The sequence below is a fragment of the Psittacula echo genome (assembly GCF_963264785.1).
Source record: "Psittacula echo genome assembly, chromosome: 4".
NCBI lineage: Eukaryota > Metazoa > Chordata > Aves > Psittaciformes > Psittacidae > Psittacula > Psittacula echo.
In genome coordinates this window covers 38,674,846-38,696,331 of record NC_137738.1, presented here as the reverse complement: position 1 = coordinate 38,696,331, position 21,486 = coordinate 38,674,846, and the positions used below count along the sequence as shown (strand labels likewise).

At 36.2% G+C, this 21,486-nt stretch overlaps 1 protein-coding gene across 4 annotated transcripts in view; it reads right to left on the bottom strand.

Moving 5' to 3' along the window:
• Positions 1-21,486, bottom strand: part of STXBP5 (syntaxin binding protein 5) — a 112,660-nt gene that overhangs the window by 27,351 nt on the left and 63,823 nt on the right. For 3 of the 4 annotated variants that reach the window (XM_080616821.1, XM_080616823.1, XM_080616824.1), the window contains exons 11-19: positions 20,614-20,686; positions 17,729-17,876; positions 17,234-17,301; positions 16,114-16,154; positions 13,419-13,639; positions 11,721-11,899; positions 10,502-10,627; positions 9,869-10,020; positions 314-379 (exon numbers count right to left, since the gene is read on the bottom strand). In XM_080616821.1, the coding sequence (XP_080472947.1) occupies positions 314-379; positions 9,869-10,020; positions 10,502-10,627; positions 11,721-11,899; positions 13,419-13,639; positions 16,114-16,154; positions 17,234-17,301; positions 17,729-17,876; positions 20,614-20,686 (1,074 nt within the window). The remainder of the gene's footprint in view (positions 1-313; positions 380-9,868; positions 10,021-10,501; positions 10,628-11,720; positions 11,900-13,418; positions 13,640-16,113; positions 16,155-17,233; positions 17,302-17,728; positions 17,877-20,613; positions 20,687-21,486) is intronic. The other variant, XM_080616822.1, reaches the window with a different exon arrangement.

Genomic DNA, 21,486 nt, shown 5'->3' with positions numbered 1-21,486 from the left:
AACACAACCACATGAACTCTTACAGGAATTTGTGCATGTCTTATCAGTGTTTCAAAATTCCATTGTGCAGTATGTTCCCTGAAGCATAAATTTCATATTATATTTCTGTTCACTTATCTTTATGACATATTCCTATTGCATCTCTTATATCAGCCTTGTTTTAAAAACACAGTTGTAAACCAGAAGATTCATTACAGCTCAGTTTGTGAGATGACAACAGGTTTTACATAATTACTTAACTACTAAGTGTTGACTTAAGTATGCTATCTTCTGGACAAATAAAAAGCTGAAGATCAGAGAAAGTTGTGATTACCTGAAGTGGGTGATTTGCAGCGGTCTTCTGGCACTGTTGTACCTTCATTAATGTCACAAAGACCTGCTGGAACACAAAAACAGTGTATAATAATACAGCTGCTACTTTATCCTTCCTTCCACTGCAGTTAGAAACTTCATTTAATAGATACAAACCAGCCAGTTGTGATAGAATTTTTTACGTATTGCTTGTTTTGTTATTATTTGGACATTACCCACAGTAACTGTAAAGTCAATTCTTTCTACTAGTTTTCTTTACAAAATAAATTTCCTCATTAAATTTGAGTGAAAACCATCATATTTTCAGCAAGACAGACTTATCAGAACACTTACTTATAAGCTATAGGTATATATTAAGTACAACTTGTTTAAAAAAAACCCCTAGAGTTATATTAAAAGCGTAATTACAAAAGACGCCAGATGAAAGAGGATCTTGAAGCTTACAACCATGTGTGCAGTATGATGAGTGAAACTACAGTGCCTTTTTGCAATTCTTTTCCCACTATAAAGTGATATGCTTTGCATTTGCTGTTGTGACATTCTATCCTCCAGTAAAACTCCTTACTGATGTCACCTACATAATTTAGGTTCTAGAATGTTTATGAAAATGCTCTTGCTTGTACAGAGGAACTGCACTAAATTCTTACACCAACCAATCTGATAATTTGAGTAACTGCAATGTGTCTCATTCTTTCCATTCCAGTGAAGGAAGTAAAGCATAGGAGTCCACAATCAGATGCTAAAGATGGAATTTGCCTCATAAAAGTCCTAAATATTTTTCCATAGCACTGACTAGAAATAGACAAGAATTTTTTCTAGTATTTTTTTGACAATAAAATGCTGCCAAGACTGCCCAAAATTAAGAAATCTATAGCTTAAACCATGACAGCTAGTAACATAGATTTAGGTTTATATAACAGTTTCCTTCAGCATGTAATACTTAACAGTAATAGTTAAGAAATAGTTGTTAAAATGAAGTTTGGCATGCACACAAATATTTCAAACAGTCAAAAAGCTTGAAAGGTGCAATGGTAATGACTAAGGCAACAAGGGCTTGCACATGCAAAGGCTGTCTATACAGCTGTTCACTACATGTTCACTAGTATATCTGTACATATATGTTAACAGATGACAAAAAATATGGGAACAGCACTACTCTTCCAGCAAAGCTTTAAGATTTCCAAATACAATTATCAAAGTTGTTAATTAAAGGAAAAAAAGTTCTCCTGAAATACCCTACCAATGGGCAACACATTAAAAGTATGTTGCATTCACATACAGTTTCTTTTATGCAAAATAGTCTAAGATTTCTAAAAGCACAAGCAGCTTGAACCTCAAAACTCAATGATTGATGTGAAATTATCAAGTGACCTTAAGCCTTGTTTAAGCCTACATTTAACAACATTGCAAGAGGTGATTTCAATTCTAATCTGTATAGTGAAATCCCAGATGAAAGCTATACCTTTCCACTACACTGGAGAAATAAATACATTGGTTTTTTTCTTTTCCTTTATCTATTAGTAAATCAATGAGCTCAATGGGATAATTGTGGTACACATTCTCTAACAATGTATTATTTGACCTCTGAAAGGAGAGTTTTAAACAAGAATGGGAGTTTAAATGTTATGTACTAGACAGGGTTGTGTAAAAAGATTTTTTGAAATTCCAGATGCTGGTCTTCCAACAAGCAATACAAGTTTTAGTAGCAATGCTGGGAGAATAAACCTGTTCTGTGCTTTTAGACAAAGTTGTGTTTCTAGATCATGCTTCTTCAGGAGCCAAACTGAACAAATCTAAGCACACAGTTCAGGAACTTATTTTCCCCTTTCCTGTAAGCATTTTCATTCTTTATCTTAATTTGAATAGTTTAACTTCTCACACTAGTTTTCTGAGGAAAACTGCTGCATTGACAGGAACAGCCTTTAGCCAAGAATGAAATCACACACCTGTACATCTGATTTCTTTGTAAGAAGTCTTGAGGCTATGATTTAATTTATATACATCTTAATGAACTACTCAGGTCAATTGATCTATCAGAAAATGCCCAGAATCCCCTAATTTTATGCATTAGGTAAAATTCACCCCACTAAAGAATGTGTATTATGGCAACCATTACGGACAAACCTTCGAAATCCAAGCATAGCCATCACTCCTGTTATCTAAGAGTGAAGAAGGGACAGGAGCAGATAAAAAGTAATTTCACCTCTGACTGTATTAGTAATTAAACTAAGCAGAGAACAATACAAATGATCTGAGTTATGCCTTTGAGCTATGAGGGTTTGTCCATGCCCAGTGAGAAGAAACTAGTGTAGCAATCTTTACTGCTCTTCATCTTGAGCCCCCAGGTATGCTAATCGAAGCAGCATGCACACTGGCAGTAAGATAGATTTCCTGGAAAAGTTCCCTGGTTTCAGATTTACAGCATACATGCAAATTGCTATGGATTACAAAAGCAAATTGATCCAAGAGTTTCCATTTCAGAACTGCAAAGACTAAAACCTGCTAGAACACAAATACATGGAAAACTGACATTCTAGTAAGTTTTTAGCTTATCTCTCTGAATCTAGCTGAAAAAAATTTGGAAGCCCCCAAAATGAACAAAAAAAAAAAAAAAAAAAAAAAGAAAAAATCAAATAATATCATTAAAGACAAAAATTACCTATGCTGCCTTAAAAACTCCCTAGAAGCTCAAAATTAACTAATGTATAAATTAAGTTTCATGACATTTGCCACGTTTTGCACCTAACCTTTAGACAGCTATATAGAATCACAGAATCATAGAATAGTTAGGGTTGAAAAGGACCTTAAGATCATCTAGTTCCAACCTCCCTGCCATGGGCAGAGATACCTCACACTAAACCATGTCACCCAAGGCTCTCTCCCACCTGGCCTTGAACACCACCAGGGATGAAGCATTCACAACCTCCCTGGGCAACTCATTCCAGTGCCTCACCACCCTTACAGTAAAGAACTTTCTCCTTATATCCAATCTAAACTTCCCCTGTTTAAGTTTTAACTCGTTACCCCTTGTCCTATCACTAGAGTTCCTAATGAAGAGTCCCTCTCCATTATCCCTGTAGGCCCCCTTCAGATACTTGAATGCTGCTATGAGGTCTCCACACAGCCTTCTCTTCTCCAGGCTGAACAGCCCCAACTTTCTCAGCCTATCTTCATACAGGAGGTGCTCCACTCCCCTGATCATCCTCGTGGCCCTTCTCTGGACTTGTTTCAACAATTCCATGTCCTTCTTTTGTTGAGGACATCAGAACTGCAAACAATACTCCAAGTGGGGTCTCACGAGAGCAAAATAGAGAGGCAGGATCACCTCCTTCAACCTGCTGGTCATGCTCCTTTTGATGCAGCCCAGGATACGGTTGGCTTTCTGGGCTGAGAGAGCACGCTGAAGCCGGCTCATGTTCATTTTCTCATCGACCAACACCCCCAAGTCCTTCTCCGCAGGGCTGCTCTGAATCTCTTCTCTGCCCAACCTGTAGCTGTGCCTGGGATTGCTCTGACCCAGGTGTAGGACCTTGCACTTGGCATGGTTAAACTTCATAAGGTTGGCATCAGCCCACCTCACAAGTGTGTCAAGGTCCCTCCGGATGACATTCCTTCCCTCTGGCGTATCAACCGAACCACACAGCTTGGTGTCATCGGCAAACTTGCTAAGGGCGCACTCAATCCCACTGTCCATGTCACAGACAAAGACGTTGAACAAGAACTGGTCCCAACACCCATCCCTGAGGGACACCACTTGTTACTGGTCTCCAGATGGACATTGAGCCATTGACCACAACTCTTTGTGTGTGGCCATCCAGCCAGTTCTTTATCTATCGAGTGGTCCATCCATCAAATTGATGTCTCTCCAATTTAGAGACAAGGATGTCATGCGGGACAGTGTCGAACGCTTTGCATAAGTCCAGGTAGATGACGTCAACTGCTCTGCCCCTGTCCATCAGTTCTGTAGCCCCATCATAGAAGGCCACCAAATTGGTCAGGCAGGATTTCCCCTTAATGAAGCCATGCTGGCTGTCACCAAGAACCTTGTTGTTTTTCACGTGCCTTAGCATGCCCTTCAGGAGAATCTGCTCCAAGAGTTTGTCAGGCACAGAGGTGAGACTGACTGGTCTGTAGTTCCCTGGATCATCCATTTTTCCTCTTCTTGAAAATGGGGGTTATATTACTCTTTTTCGAGTCGTCAGGAACTTCACCTGACTGGCATGATCTTTCAAATACAATGGACAGTGGCTTAGCAACTTCATTTGCCAGCTCCTTCAGGACCCGTGGATGGATTTCATCAGGTCCATGGACTTGTGAACATTCAGGTACTTAAGATGGTCATGAACCAGATCCTCTTCTACAGTGGGCCTAAGGTCCTCATTCACACAGTCTCTGCGTCTGCCTTTCAAGACTTGGGTGGCGTGGCCAGAGCATTTGCCAGTGAAGACTGAGGCAAAGAAGTCATTAAGAACCTACCTCAGCCTTCTCCAAATCCAGGGTAGCCAGTTGTCCTGATAGCTTCCAGAGAGGGCCCACGTTTTTCCTAGTCTTTCATTTGCAATGTACCTATAGAATCCCTTCCTGTTATTATATCTCTGATATAATATATTATATCTCTGAGGAAGCTACAACTTGACTGGAAACAAGCCTAATTAAAAATTACAATTTGAACTAGCTTGATATAAAGATGTAAAAATAAGAACTAAAAACAATTAACTTGGAAAATGGAGTAAAAAATCTGCAAGCTCAACAATCAGGCTTTCTGATTCAGTTCTGGACTTGGCTTAGCCATAGAATACGGTGGATTGATTTAATTGACATTTAAGTTAAAAATTCAAATATTTCATGTCTGGATCCACTTCAAAGGAAAAGGGGACAGAGAAAACAACTTGAACAAACAACTCCAGAAGAGTTCTAGACATGTACTGTCTTCAGCTTTGACTCAACCCCTGCTCTGAATCCCTTGTGGATCACATTAAAAAGATTTTTTTGGTATATAATAATAAAAAATTATAATAAAAAAAAAGTCACATGAATGCAAGAACTGTTTCTATTTTGTCAGAATCCTGAGCTGCCTCTGGTAGAACTAAGAAATACTAACTTATAAAAAGTTGTATTATATTGTACTAGCTGAGAAGTCACATAAAATCTTGTAACTCCCATCAATAGCAAGTTGCAAAAGAGTCAAGATTGGTGTCCTATGTGAACTTAATTATGTAACTAAGCAAGGAAAAACAGCAGCTGTCCCTAAATTTTGGTGCTGATTCATAAAATTGCCAATCGTTTGATAATTTGGTGCCAATATTGACTTTCTTAATGGCTCCTACTTAGTAAACAGTATACAAAGTAAAGGTCTCTAAACAGTGTAAGCCTACAGCAAGTATAGAGGTTTCATCACAGTATAAGACTTTTACTTACACACTTCATGTCTCTCAGCACATGGACAAAGTTGTTTGTTGTGTTTTTTTTTCCCTTCACTCTAATGATCTAAAGGCAAAAAGTTGACTGTTTTTATCCTTGACAAGCACCTGATGACACGCCTTCATTGAACACATATACTGCATGCTTCACAAACTAGAAATTGCCATCCAAAACATGAGGAATATACCTGGTATGAATCACCGATAAATTCCAAAACACGATCCCAACTGGGAGCTTGTATCTGTTGAGCTAGCCTGAAATGACAGTTTACAGTCTAGCTAGTGTAGAGAGCCTTGTCTCTAAATAGGTGCTGCTTTAAGACGGGAATCTGAATTTCTTTTCTGAGTGAAAAAAAATGACAGAAACATACATCATATATCATATTCTTGCAACACAAGTGAAGGGAAAATCTTGCATTTCCATTCATATTTTAGAAGATCTAAAACACTTACTCTATGAACCTCCAAAAAAGTCTTTAAATTTCAATTGGTTGACTCAGGACATGCCATTTACTAAATAACAAATATGTAAGCAGATAATGATGATCTGTTAAATAGACATTTTATTCTGGAACATACAGAATAGAAGGGTTCCTTAAGGAGGAAGGACCAATTCTTGCTGCTTTTTCTGAACAAAACCTATAGAAGTAGTTGAGTAACAGAACAATATTTTCCTACCTCCCCTGCCGTACTGTTATGGCTTAATTTTTAATCCTGCCAATCTTGTGACACAATGTGCAATAATAATATGCTGCTTTGTTGCATGCTGTTTGAACCAAAACTTGATGTAACTAATTAAGAACTTGTCTTAATGCATGCATAAGCTAGTATGACTTTTTTGTTTCTCCCCTTAATACCTTGTGATAGTCTCGGAGAATGGGAAAAATACTCAACTCTCTAAAGCAATCACATCAAGTACATAAGCACTTTCTAGGAAGATTGAGAAACTAAGTGCAAATACTACCTGAAGGTTATTAGAGCTATTCAGTAATTGAAAAAGTCTTATTCATAGAAAAATAAAATTTAGAAGTATCAAAATGCAACTTTTTTAAAAGATAAAGAATTAAATGAAGGCATAACTTGAAAAATAAAAGCAAGGAAGCATAAGTTCCTTGCATTTCTGAAGTGTTCTAACTCTACAGGTTCCAATCTTATAAATATAGCAAATGATAGTTCTTTGATATAACAGTCTTACTTGTGGAAGATTACACAGTAATATTGCTTTAAACTATTGAATTCTGGGCAACACATACATTGAAAGAACTACAAATAATGAGAAATATTAAAACTCTAGAGAAATTTTCAGTTTTTAAAAGGACTGTAGCTCCAAGCTAACCAAGGTATTGGCAGGACAGTGTATGGAAAGTGAATTAACAACATGGTTAAGAAACTAACTTTTGCACAAAACCTGTTTTAATCTATTTCTAAATTAAATAGTCCATATAAATTCAGCTTTACAGTCATTGGCTTCAGAAACCAGTTTTGGGACTTCCATCCATCTTTTGTTTCCCTTCACAATAATAAGTCAGTGGCAGGTTTTTAAAACTAGTCAGTGACTGGTTTTTAATTCTGCATCATCTTAAAGTGGAGGCATTTCTTTCATGTCAAGCTCCCTTTCTCCCTTGTCAGCAGGTGAGGGAAGACTGCACAGTAGTATTTGGCTGTTGAGCCCACCTTTTCTGAAATTTGTTTTTTCTTGCTGGAGAAAAGAATAGCAGAACTAACAGAATTGGATCACAATCTCAAGGTCTCAAGGTGTGTGTGTGTGGGGGGGGGGTGGAAATTACCCCATTTTTAAATTTTTTTAATTAAAAAATATCCTACAGGTCATTCTTCCCTTATCTTAGTTTTATTCTACCTTCCTTCATTAAAAAATGGGGAGAGATTACCTATGTCTGCCCAAGGGCTGCAGAAAACTGGCATCCTAGGGAAAGGAACAGTGTTATGCTTTTAAAAATCAGCTTTATGTTCTCCAAACTCTTGGATGTTGTGAATGATGGAGTAAGTCAGAGAAGCCCTCAGCTAAATCATGGTTCCAATAAGCTACCTTCTTTGCACAGGCACCTGAACTTCAAAACTGCTTGGAAACTCCACAGGGCTAAGAGATACACAAACACCTCCACTCTCAATCCCTATGAACAACATCTTTGTAGAAGTAAGTTTTCATTCGTAATAGACAAATAACTGCCTTTCACAATGTTAACTAATAATGATAAAAATCATCTAACACTGGAGTTCTGAAGCTTTTTCTGCCAGAAAGGGGCCAATCTAAGCTTCTAGTCTCAGATTGCAAAACACTATGATTGGCAACTAAGATCTCAGGTCTGTAGACATCAGTAACTTCTGAGACAGAATCTCCTTTTAATTTTGATATTTATTTAAAAACAAAATGCAGAGACTATCACAGTTGCTTTTTTTCCTTCAAATTTCTTTTGAAGATGCCATGAATAAGAAATACAACAGATATGTGATAAATTAGAATCAGTTTCTAAAATTGTAACAATTACTTGAAATGGACTAACAAAATATTTATGGTGAGTGAGCAAGTGAAAAATCAAATTTAGGTGTTCAAAGATATTTTAATGCCATGAAATGACTTACTTATATAAGAGGTGCGAAGCTTTTTCACAGACTCTGAATATAAGTTAGAAAGGCCGCACATGCAAGAAGCCACAGTCAGCATACCTTCATGAAGCAATGAGAAAAGGAAAGATGGAGACACTAACAGTATGTTTAAGACAGAAAAGCCAGCAGAGTAACTTCTATAATCAGGCTTGTAAGATGCTCTTGCCATGCAGATTGTTAGTATTAAAATGTAAGATAAAAAAAAAATATACGATTTCACGTAACAGTTATATTCATGAGCAAAAAGGACAATTCATGAACATCAGAGTTAGGCAGATTCAATACATTAAAATAACAAAAAACAAGAAAACAAAGCAAGTAACATTTGACACTCTAAAAAGCAGTTTATAATCCAAATGCATGAAGCAGGATTCAAGACCTTTATTCCTAAGAGGAAATAAAACAGTCAACCAGTAAAGTTATTTCTTTCTCTCAAAAAGCAATTTTTTAAATAAAGTGTTTATTTATTAGAAGAAAATATTTTACCTTACAGGATACCAAACATGTACATTCTGCTGTACATTGATGACTTTCACACCAGTTTTCCTCAGTAGAAATAATCTAACTGGTGCTAACTGGATCTTTTTCAAACCACTGATTTACTAAAAAGCATCTTAGAGCATCCATTTCAATTTCAATAAAACATTATCTAAAGAACTTACCTGGACCTTGTTTCAGATCTCTTAAAATAGAGCAACCAACACTAGAGCATCACAAAGCTTTTTGAACAGTTTATTGCCTATTGAAAAATAATCATATAGGGCAGCAGTGACAATGTTAATTATTCTGTCTTCAGCCATTTTGCAAATTAGCTGAAAAGTATTCACTACATAATGAGGACGAGAAAATAATTTAACAATACTGTGTTTTTCTTCTGGCAATAAAAAGTTTGGCATTTTGACTGCAAAGTCACTCTCCTCCTCAGCTACAAAGGATTACCCTTCAGTATGTTTTTAAATCAAGCCCTTTTTTCAAAAAAGATTTACTTTACGATATTGTATTTGGAAGTTTTTTTGTTTCATTTAAATCAAAGGCTTCCTCTCAAGCATAAGAAAACAGCATCCACAACACAACATGCCTTAGCTTATCAGGAACATTTCTAGTTAAAGTTTAAAATAGGAAGCAAAAAGATCCCAGCTGATATGTTTGCTATCTGCTAATATTAAAGGGTTTGTACAAGCATGTGATATAGGTACTAGGTTTATCAGAAATACCAGGATACCTCTAGTTCTTCATGCTGTGTTATTAAATGAAAATCTTGTACATTCAATCCATTGTACATGCATTTTCTTAACACACACATTACGCTGAAAAATAAGTAATGATACCAAGGAGTTTTGAAGGAAAAGTGAAGTAACAAACCTGCAATAATAACATTAGGGACAGATCAAGGAGAAAGGATGAAACCACAATGGAGAAAAGTATGTTTGTATTCAAAGAATATACACTAACAGCTCAGATAACCAGCTGTGCCTTTCTTTCCAGTTTAAACCAAGTTCTGGGTTACTCACCTCCAGATGGCTGCCGGGATTTTCGGGGAGATCGTGGCTCCCTGCGGTAAGGATCATTGGAGCCATACAGTTCAATAGTGCCTAGATTCAAGAGCACTGTCTTCTGGAGGTAATCGACCATGGCAATACCATTACAGTTTCCAAAAACTACTCTGGAAGAAGAGAAGTGGAAGGAAAGACAGTGCTAATCAAATGCTTATAAAATTTTATCTCTGTATTTGTTGCTGTTTATCATTTAGAGACTTCCTAATTTTTTTGAATTACCCTAAACTACACAGATTTATAAATTACTGTTTTAGAATTAAGTATTGTTTAATTGCTCTCATAAAAAACGCAGGACACTGAGCAGAACAGATCACTATCATTGTACTTGCCAACCTAACAGAGCCTTAAAAATTACACTCTTTGTCTATACAGTGTCAGGTGAAGAAGAGTGATGCTGATTTGTTTCCAATGTTACATCGTCAGCATATGCCACGACCGAAACCCAATTATTTTTTAAGCACAGGACACTGATTGCCTCTCTTGCATTGCTGTGCAGCTCATGTGAACACACATGGGAGTTTAATTTCTAATAGATAATTTTAAACCACTTTAACATAACAATGAAAAATATGCATAGATTATACTTACAAGCCGTACGCTGAGTTGACTGCTAAGCTGGTTATCTGTTGAGGAGGTTCTCCACTCACCCACACTAGCTGGATAACTAGCTCAATTTGGTAGCCTGGAGACTGCTTGAGAGGAGAATTTTTAACTCTGCAAAGTAAACAAAACATGGTATCTGTTTACGAATCTCCACACTCTCGATTTCTATCTTATGGGCTCAGAAATCATTGCATTTTACACTACACTGGACTTCAGAAAGTTGGAAAATTGCAACAACAACAAAAAAGATCAACACATAAAAGCAGCCATAAAAAAGCCACATTGGAACTGGTCATTCACTTCAAGGGCCTTTTTGATTCATAACCTTACCTAATTGAAAATTAATTAAGCAGTGATCACAAATATGTCATTTCTCCCCCCTTCAGAGCATGGCATTACAGCATTAGTATGCCTTATTGACTTGAATAAAGGCCATCAGTGTCTCAAAGGAGTTACCCATTCTTTTCAGAGTTCCCAAAAGAACTCTGATTTGAAAAATGGAAGGGGGTGAGAAGCACATGTGGAAGCTCCAAAGAGCACTCCAAGGCATCATACAAAATGAAGATCCATGAGAACGGGACATTTGTTTCCTGTTCCCAACATACAAAATAGTTCCCTCGGAGAGTTATATGAAAAAAAAAAAAAAAAATCAGATTTCTAAGCCTAACCTTAAGCCTACAAACAACTTCCTCAATTATTTGTAAAAGTTTTCATTGCTTTTGATTTGGTTATAAAACTTAAGGCTCTAAAACCAGGTGAAATCTATTCAGACATGCTTGGCCTAAAGTTAAGGAGACTCTTAAAACTAATTAATCAAAATTAAGTTGCCTATTCATTTCAATGGGCAGTAAGACTTACAAGTAACCATACTGTTGCTATTGAAAATGTTTGCCCTAAAGCATGGGCATCTGACTACACTAACATCTATGCCAAAGTTTCCTAAAGCAGGCAGCAGTCAGATGGTAAAAACACTCAGATTGTCTTTTATTTTTCTTTTTTGTTAAGAAACAGCTTGTGAAGTTTAAGGAAACCAAGATTGTAATATTAATTTCTTAAAACAGAACTATACTTTCAGATTTTTGGAAAACATTAAGAAAAAAAAATCACCAAATATTACATTTCTGTAATAATATCGAAGTACATATATTCTAATCACATATTCTAGTAAAGTTTCACACTCAAACATGTAACAAAATATACTTACTTTAAACATGGGACATTATCACGAAGTCCATCAGAGGAACTGCTACTAGTAGACGGATGAGACTGGGGAACAATGGATTGAGGATTGGAACCTGTGCCTGGAGTTGGTAAAGGTGGCACCTGCTCACCATCTGGAGATTCCATATCATTTATTTCATACAACAGACGTACTTCCAGCATCTGTGAATTAAAGAAAAAAAAAATAAAAAATCAGTAAACTCTGCCTTTCAAAAAACTAGGTATGAAATAAATGAAGTGCAACTAAAGATACTAATGACAAGTGACATCCAGGACTTTATTAAACTACCATGATATTTTACAAGGTAATAAACATGCAACCTAAACACAATGCAGCCTTCGGAAATAGAGTTATACTAACTACTACAGACCAAGTATCTTAAGATTGCTAAAACTTGGAAATCTAACCTATTTCCCAATATATAAAAATTTGCTGCTTAATATTGGAAAAAAAAAAATAAATACTGGATACAAGACCCATTCAATTATCAACCTGTGCAACCTAAGAAATTCTCAGTTATGAATATGACTTGTTATATGTAGTATGGGAATGCTAAAACTGAGAAGACTTGAAAGCATATAGACAGCTATAGTTTATACTGTTGTAGTATTGTACACATGGGACTTAGTTCCGTGTTTGATGTTGCACTGAACTAGATGATACATTTTAAGGAACTAAGTAAGTTATGATTTCAGACTTCCTTCTGCTGGATCTATAATAATATTGGTATTAATTGTAGTGTTGTGTAAAGGAAGTTTTCTGCTCTTATTCTTATCATCTGCAAAATAGAAATCATGGACTGAAACAAAGAACTAAAGAGTATTTTTTTTAAAGCATTTTTAGTACTGAATAGTTTGCTAGTCACTGATTTGTAAATATCATTTAGAAAAACTACTCCCTCAGAAGGGAGTGAAGTCCTACATAAGTAAACACTAGGAGGAAAAAAGTATGCCTCATCTCCTTGAACTGAAACTAATTTGAAGGGGGCAGAATAAGAGAGGGAAAAAACCAACAAAGAAAAAAAGCCAACTATATTACAGTTAATGTCTTGCTTGGAACATACAGTATTTTATAATTAAATGGCTTCTAATTAGCTTTCACCTCACACACTCAGGTAACTTAACCTGGCATGCGTGTGTCTGATTTAAAAAGGACTTTTTAAACTCTCGTGACAGAACTCACCATTGTATCTTACACAGAATAAAACAGTGACACAGCAAACTTCTTCATAGACCTGAGGGCATGTCTAAAATGCTTCTATTCTTCTAGTTTTGCACACTATAGAAGTTTTGTCAAAGCACATGGTAATTAATAGAAATCCAGGAGGAAAAAAGGAATCAGCTGCCTAGAAGCTTTGGAAATTTTTGAAATCCACACCTCTATCACTTTTTTTTTCCATTTTATTTTTAATACAGCCAAGTTTTGATCCACTATTTAGTTTGATAGACAGAACAAAGAACTATTATTGGCTGCAAAATCTGAAAATATTAGTGTGCAATTTTCACTTCTGCTGAATTTCATAATTTATGGTTTTTCCTCACAAAAATTTATCTCCTTGTTTTGAGGCCATTATTTTAGTCTGTTTCATTAATAAAATTAAAGACAATGAAACAGCATATTGCTACAGCAGTCTTCTTATAGCTAAAACCTACAAAGTTAAAACACAGTTATAGTAATTACCGGAATGATTTCTGTTGTCACTTCCTGCTTGCTGAACCTGTAAATAATGACATGTGCAGAAACTCCAGCTATGCACAGCATTCTACTTTCTGGACACCATGAGATGATCTGAATAGCATATGGATCTTCATCCACTATATCTGTGTTTGGCCTGTCATCTTTATTCCGTGATTTTTCAAATACTTTGGCTGTTTTTAGCTTATAGAGTACTTGCAGCGTTACTAGGGAAAAATAAAAGATAATTAGTTCTGATCTAAAAACATATTTATCTTGTTTTTTTTTTAATTTAGAAACTTCTCTCCATACATAAAGCAATTATATTCAACAAAAGAGGGCAGAGGAGAAGCACCAAATACCAGTGTCAACTCTGCCTGTGCAGTGCACCACTTGACCAACTCAGTATCAGTTAGTATTAAAACCACCACCATAAGCAACAAAAGCCAACACACACAGCCCCCCCAAAAAAAACCCCACAAAACCCCCCCCAAAACCGACAACCCAACACTTTTCCTGAGAGGTACATACTAAGCTTCAGTGTCAACTAACCCTCATAGCTTCTCAAGGCTTAGCTATACTTAGGTATCTCATACAATAACATCTACCCACAACTTAAGCTTATCTATGGCAGATAAGTGAATCACAGAATCCCAAGGGTTGGAAGGGACCTCAAAAGATCATCTAGTCCAACCCTCCTGCAAGAGCAGGGTAACCTAGAGTACATCACACAGGAACTTGTCCAGCCGGGCCTTGAATATCTCCAACGTAGGAGACTCCACAACCCCCCTGGGCAACCTGTTCCAGTGCTCTGTCACTCTCACAGTAAAGAAGTTTTTCCTGATGTTCACATGGAACCTCTTATGCTCCAGTTTACACCCATTACCCCTTGTCCTATCACTGGACATCACTGAGAAAAGCCTAGCTCCATCATCCTGACACTCACCCTTTACATATTTGTAAACATTGATGAGGTCACCCCTCAGTCTCCTCTTCTCCAAGCTAAAGAGACCCAGCTCCCTCAGCCTCTCCTCATAAGGAAGATGTTCCACTCTCTTAATCATCTTTGTGGCTCCTTTGTGAAGTTCCTTTCCTTCCTCCTTATAGCATTTCAAATACATGGCATCTCACTGATGTTCTCAGACTTAACAGGCTCCAGTTTTTATTTTGTCCTGTCTAATTAATCACCCTACATTTTTATTGATAATGTGTTCCTGAGAACTGTTCTAGTGAGGCCTTGCCACAGTTTAAAATTGTGGAAAAAAAAATCCATATTGGTTTTACATATACCAACTTGTTTATACCAATGATAATTTTATATTGTGCAAGGCTGGCACTGCAATCCATTAGACCTCCAGGTTTTTTTCCCAGAACATAAGTTCTGAGTATAAATCATTGAATAAAGTTGTCTGCAATGCTATTCAAGAATTAGCATTATCATTCTCAATTGTAATTCTAATTCTCCCTTACATTTTCTTTCAACTGTCTTGGCGTTGCTTTCAAACTTCACAGGTATGTGAATGCCCCAGATCACTGCCCCACATACTAGTCATATCATTAGGAAAACTTAGTTTCTAGCATCCTTCCTCCTGTTCCATATTTCCATGTTTTTATCTGAATCACACTTCCCCAGTTCATCTGTAAGACTGGGCTATTACAGAGATTTAAAAGTTTAAAAATCAAGATATGGTGTACTTTCAGTTTCTCCCTTAACAGATTTATCTGTTTTAGAAAGAAACTAGATGCATTTAACAGGATCTCCTTTTGACAGATCCTATACTGAACAGAATTTTTAAATACACTATCAATAAAAGCTGGGTTCCACCCCCAGCCCCTCTCATGGGTTCCACCCCCATCCCAAAATGAAATTAAAGCTCTCTAACACTCTGAATACTCCTCCTCCCAGTTTTTAAACATATACTTTGCATCTGTTGCCTCACACACCCACACATGCCACACATTTTGGAACCTCACCAGTCTTCCACAAGTTTTCAAAGACAACTGATAATGATTCCAAGATTGCTTCAGACAGCTTTTAAGTACCAAGAGTAAGGTTAGTCAGAACTAGATTAATTAAAACATCTAACTCTGTGTAGCCCATTCTGATTTGAATTCTTACTGCATTTCTCACTGTTTTGTATACCATTAGATGCAATTGACCCTCTAAATGAAAAGAAATGTAAAACAGTGTCTGATTGCAGGCCTGTTCAGTGTTCCACCAAAGGTAAGTCTCTTAACTGTTCTTCTGCCTTTCTTCACAAAATGGATCATTTTATTAGCACAAACTACTACTGGCTCCAATTCTCATTTTTAGATACTGTAATTTATGGGGAGTTGATGTCTTCAACACATGCTTCTTCTGTCTAAAAACACAGAAACAACCTACTGAAATACAATTGTACTAAAAAAGAATGCACCTCTATGCTCAATAAAGTGCTTCTAAAAATTTTTAGAACTCTTCCATTCTAGATGGCTCTTGGACTACCAATGCACTGAGGTGGTAAAAACAGTGAAACAATTAACTAAGAAATAACATTAATTTTATTTAATTTTACAATAATGTTTCCTATAGAATTACTGACTCTATACAAGGCAGGAAATAATGAGAATGACTAGTTGACAATTACATTCCATTAGAGAAATCAGTAAGTTTAGAAAACTCCTACTGCACAGGAAAAAAATCTCTACTGAAAACACTTACTTGCTGAGGCATCCCAAAACTTGATTGACCCATCAGCATGCCTATGAAATATTAAAAAATTAATAAGATGGTAAAAAATGGTTAGTTGGACTGTTAGACCTCTGGGCTACTGATTAGAAATATATGGTGAACATTCTATTTCTATTAAAATTCTTACTGACACTATTTTCATGATTTACTGGAAGCCAGTATTTTACAAACGTGCCCCAATTACTTTACACAGAAGGGATTAAAAAATAAACACACACAAAAAGTATTTGAAGGCTAACTCCCTGAAATTCCATGATACTAATGCTAATTTTCCATTTTAAATATGGATTTCAGTTACCTGCATTTCCCGTAAGCAGTTTGGTATACCTTACCGTGTGTTGTTTCTCAAAAGATGCTCTTTATTTGTCGTGACACTTGTAAAGGAGATGCCTACATATACGGTATTTCAGTGTAAATGAGTCACCTAACTTGTTTATTTATGCCTGAAATTAAGAATCAGATGACTTTTTTTTTTCTTCCAGGACTCTCTCTCAAAGTCTCTATAACTTACAGTATAAAGTGACAGTAATCCTCATTAGGCTTAATGGGCTGTTCTGGAAAAAACTTTAGAGGTGCTCTCACTTTCAGTGATGCACTGCATGGTTATAAATTAATTTTTGTTTATGCTTCTTAGAGTAGTATTAGAAGGATCAGTCTCAAAAGAGATCAAAACAAACAGATTTAAGTATTTAGTTTTCCTTTTTGAAATAAAAAACTTGGCTTCACTTTGAGAACTGAACTCAATAACTATTTGATGGGCTTCCTATGTTTTAGCACACTATGCAACTGTTTTCAAAGAATTAGAGAAGAAAAGAGAAGTTTTATCCTGACAGCAAGCAGATGTAATCACAATACCAAATCATAATAATCCCTATAAAACACCTGCTATTATTTTGTGCTGACATTCTCTTCCACGTTTTGCTTTACTTGCTTATTAATGCCTCAAGAAGATTATGCAAACGGCTTGTCTAGTGAACTTATTTCTTAAATTGACACCACACTTAGAAAACTTTTGTATAATACAAACAAAATATTCCCACTTGTACTTAATCAGCTAAGAAAGTTATTACCACACTACGGTGTCACTTACCCTGTAATAATTATCTCTGGATAGCTCTGAGTGATCAAACCCCAGTTGCCTCCACTGATGGGCCATTCCTGGAAGATTAACAAATACACTGAGGAAGAAAATATCATACAGTGCAAAGTTAAGCCATTGAAATTACTGCAGATACTGCAGATTCCAATATTTCACAAGTTCAAAAACTAATTAAGACATATCTACTCTGGGGGGGGAGGGGATAAAAAAAAAAAAAGTTCAACAATGGCTATAAACACCACCCCTGATCCAGGAAGTCCCTTAGCTTCCTTGCTTCAATATGGCAAGTGATGAGAACATATTAGGAAAGCATGGCTACAGGCTTGATATTTGCTATATTCTCCCCAGACATCTGTGATTAGTCACTGTCAAAGACAGGATAATGAGTCGGATGGAGCTTCAGTCTTAGCATAGCCACTCTTACGTTGTTTAGCACTGCTGATTTTCAGTATTTTCAAATACCTGTATGTATACCAGACATTGTACCTTCTTACTGTAACCTTGACGTTTCTGTCGAGCACCAACGGAATAGAGTGCAGGTATGAGGTCCACAGGACAATCAGCAAAATATTCACAACAGGTAACCGGAGATTCATGTATAGTCAAAGGATAGGGATTCTCAAATATAGGGTACCTTTGACGGATGAAAGGAGAAGAACTGTTAATCTAGGAAAAACTTCCTTTTTTTTTTTCAAAGCAGAAGTAAACCACTAGAGATTAAGTCTGCACTCTTTTCACACAGAGAAAAATCAATGCATACAAAATTAAATTATGAACAAATATGCTACGCAACTTAACTGCTCATCCAGTAAACTATCAAGACAGTGTAGTACTCTAGATAGAACTTGAAGTTTGTATTGTTCCTAGAATATTGCTAGAGTATTACTATTCCCTATAGTAAGCTTTTAAAAAATATAAAACTAATTTAATGGCTTGTGGAAAACCCAAAATTACCAAGTCGTAATTGTAGCAACGTGGAGCTATGAATTTGTTTCTAACTCTTCAGTCTGTTTTTCCAGGAAGAAAGGCAGGAAGACTCCACTTCTTACTGTGTATTATTATATGGTTCTTAGACAGAAAGTTGTCCCGCACTTTTCATAACCTACTCTCCTGGTTTCAATTGTAACAGTTATTTTTCTCATTCCTAGTAGCTAGTGCAGTGCTACGTTTTGGCTTTAGTCTGAGAACAACGCTGATAACACACCAATGTTTTAGTTGCTTGGTAGCAATTACCCTGATTAAGGACCTTCCAGTCTCTCATGCTTTGCCAGTGAGGAGGAGCACAAGAAGCCAGAGGAAAGCAGAGACAGGACTCCTCACCCAAACTAGCCAAAGGGTTATTCCATACCACAGCATGTCATGCCCGGTAATATAAACTGGGGGGAGTCACCTGGAAGGCCCAGATCACTGTTTGTGTCTTGCTGGGTATTTGCACAATTTCACTGTGCATCACTTGTTTATTGTGTTTTTTCCTGTTCCCTTTTAGTTTTATATTCTCTCCCCTTGTTATTTCCCTAATTATTAGTAGCAATAATAGCATTATACTGTACTTTATTCATTAAACTGTTCTTATCTCAAACCATGGGATTTGTATTCTTTCGATTCTCACGCCGATCCTGCCTGGAGGGGGAAACAGGAATGGCAGCTGAGCAAACGGCTGTGTGGTTCTGAGTTACTGACTGGGTATAAACCATGATACCTACTAGCAACTCCAAGATCACTTTCTAAAATTATAGATAACAACACCCAGTTACCAATTAGACGTTGTGTCACACACACAAACTCCCCACCACCACCTCCATCAGACAAGTGACACAGCCTTAATAAGGAAAAAAAGCCCAATAATTTCTTTTTTTTTTTTTTTTTCCCCCGAGAGGCAAAAGAGGTCACAGCTTCGCAACCCATCTAAGGGAAAAATTAGCAACAGATGAAAACATTCTGCAGACCAGTAAGTTTACACAGAGCTATTTGGAAAGTTACAGCAATCTTCTAAAAATTGAAGAAAAAAAAGGGCTTAATTTTAACAAAAAGTAACAAATCCATATCTCAGCACTGGGCAATAAGAAACTTCCTGTACTGGAAAAAAAAAAAAATATCTACTGGGTTCTTTTATTAAGGTGTGAAACAATTGATATTTTGCAAGTCAAACATAACAAAGACCAGTATGAATTTCTAAAAACAAAACTGCTGATGATTTTGTTTTTAATATGAAATGGAGTAAGCCTTAACATAATTTTAAATTTCAGGCACTGCAAACTATTTCATTTCAGGAAAAAAAGGTTTATACAAGCTTCTTCATTTCAAGTTCACTAAAACTTGTTTTATTAATGTTTCAGCATATGAATGTTGGAAGCATAATGCCATTAGTGTATCAGAAACAAGTTTTAGATACAGCATACGGCCATGTAACATTAGGAAAATCTACATGAAATTGCTCAGTAGTTGCAGAGATATTAGGACTATACTTGACCTTCTTTCAAATTCTATAGTCTTCATTATCTAAGGTATCACAATTGAGGATACATAGTTACAGGTTTTTGTTTTGCCGTAGAAGGATGTTCTTTAAAAGGATTTTTTGTTCTTCATTGATCACTAGATGCTTAATCAGGAACACTAGAAAGATCTTATCCATCTGGATCCCCTGCTATTAATGCCTTAGTAGCTAGTTGTTACTACCCATACTAATCCCAAAACCCTTGATAAAAAAAAAAATAAATTGTAGCATCTCAAATTTTTAATTGCCACTGAATAGAGTACACAAACTGTCCCAAGAGACTTTAAACTTGTTAGGAAAGTATTAATTGTGAAAACTGTAATAGGATATGACTTTTTATCTCTTACAACAGTAGTAAAACAGGAAGTAGACGTTACGATTCTAATTTTACATATATGATATTTATTGAATCAGTATTGAGCTACTTTAAGCAATAGCTTAACAGATAGCAATTAATTTGGTAATAAAAATCAGCAAATATTTATGTGATGACCACAACACTCAGTGTCAGCCAAAGTTACTTGGCTTATCTGAAGAGTTGTTCTCCCTGCTTCCTTAAATTGCAAGCCCTCCTCATAGCACTTCAAAGTAAACTTCAATCAACTTCAAAATAAACTGATACTTACAAAGTAGCAGTGATCTATAAGTAATTTCTGTCCACTGATCAACTTTGAAAAAGTCATATAATATTCTACTCATCTACTACATACTAACTTGGAAAAAGTCGACCTATAAAGTTTCACAGTTCTGCCACACCTAATATTCAAAATTTTATGTTCTCAACAGGAAGGTATTATGGTAAATTAAAAAGCTATAGAGCAGAACAGCAGGCTGATCACTACAGCCAATCGTTAAAAAGACTACACAAGATTCTTACCCATTTTGTGCAAGGTCAATCAGCACTAAGTCCTTTTCTAGGAGAACAACTACAGCATATGGTTCTTGAAAGTCTGAAAATAAGAAACAAAAAAAGGTGCTTACCAATAAACACAGTTCTTGCATGCACAATCTCAAGAATGTGATCAGTCCTATCAACTCTATCAAGCTGAGAGCCAAAAGGCCCCTTGGATGACTATAGTTGCCTTAAGATATTTTATAAACACCCCCCCCCCCCCCGAATATTCCAAGTTAAGTTTGGCAAAACAATGCTCTCCCTTTAATTCAATATTCTCAACCCGTTTCCAATTTGCTAGAGCCATTTAAACAGCTCAAACAAGGAACATGCAAAGAACTGGAATTAACAGCATTTCTGAGAACAACGTAATTACAGAACAATAACATTCTCCCACCCTAAAACTGCTTTTCCTCATATTCAGTGGAGTTTAAAGTGTAATTGCTTACAAAACAGACTGAAAGACAGCCTACCTGACACTAAAATAAGAAAATTGAAAGCCTTTCCAAAGTTTATCATGCCCTCAAATTCTAAGCTAAGTAGTTTTATACACTCTGATGGAAGGTGACAGGTAAAAACACTGGAGCCATTGGCAATATAAAACTATTAATATGGGACAAATGCCTAAAACCATCATAAAAAAAAATCCCCTTCTGCAGAAGGGAGATTACAGATTAGTGATGACCTTCATGTGAGTATTGGAATGAATAAAGTCATTAAATTTAAAAGTATTACTTGAATGCTAACTAAGATCTAGCATTGACTGGAAAGGTCTTATGTGCTCAGATATCAATAAACGTGGTGCAGTAGCTACAGCTTAGAACTCTAATACTACTTTTTGTCTGTACATGGAAAAAA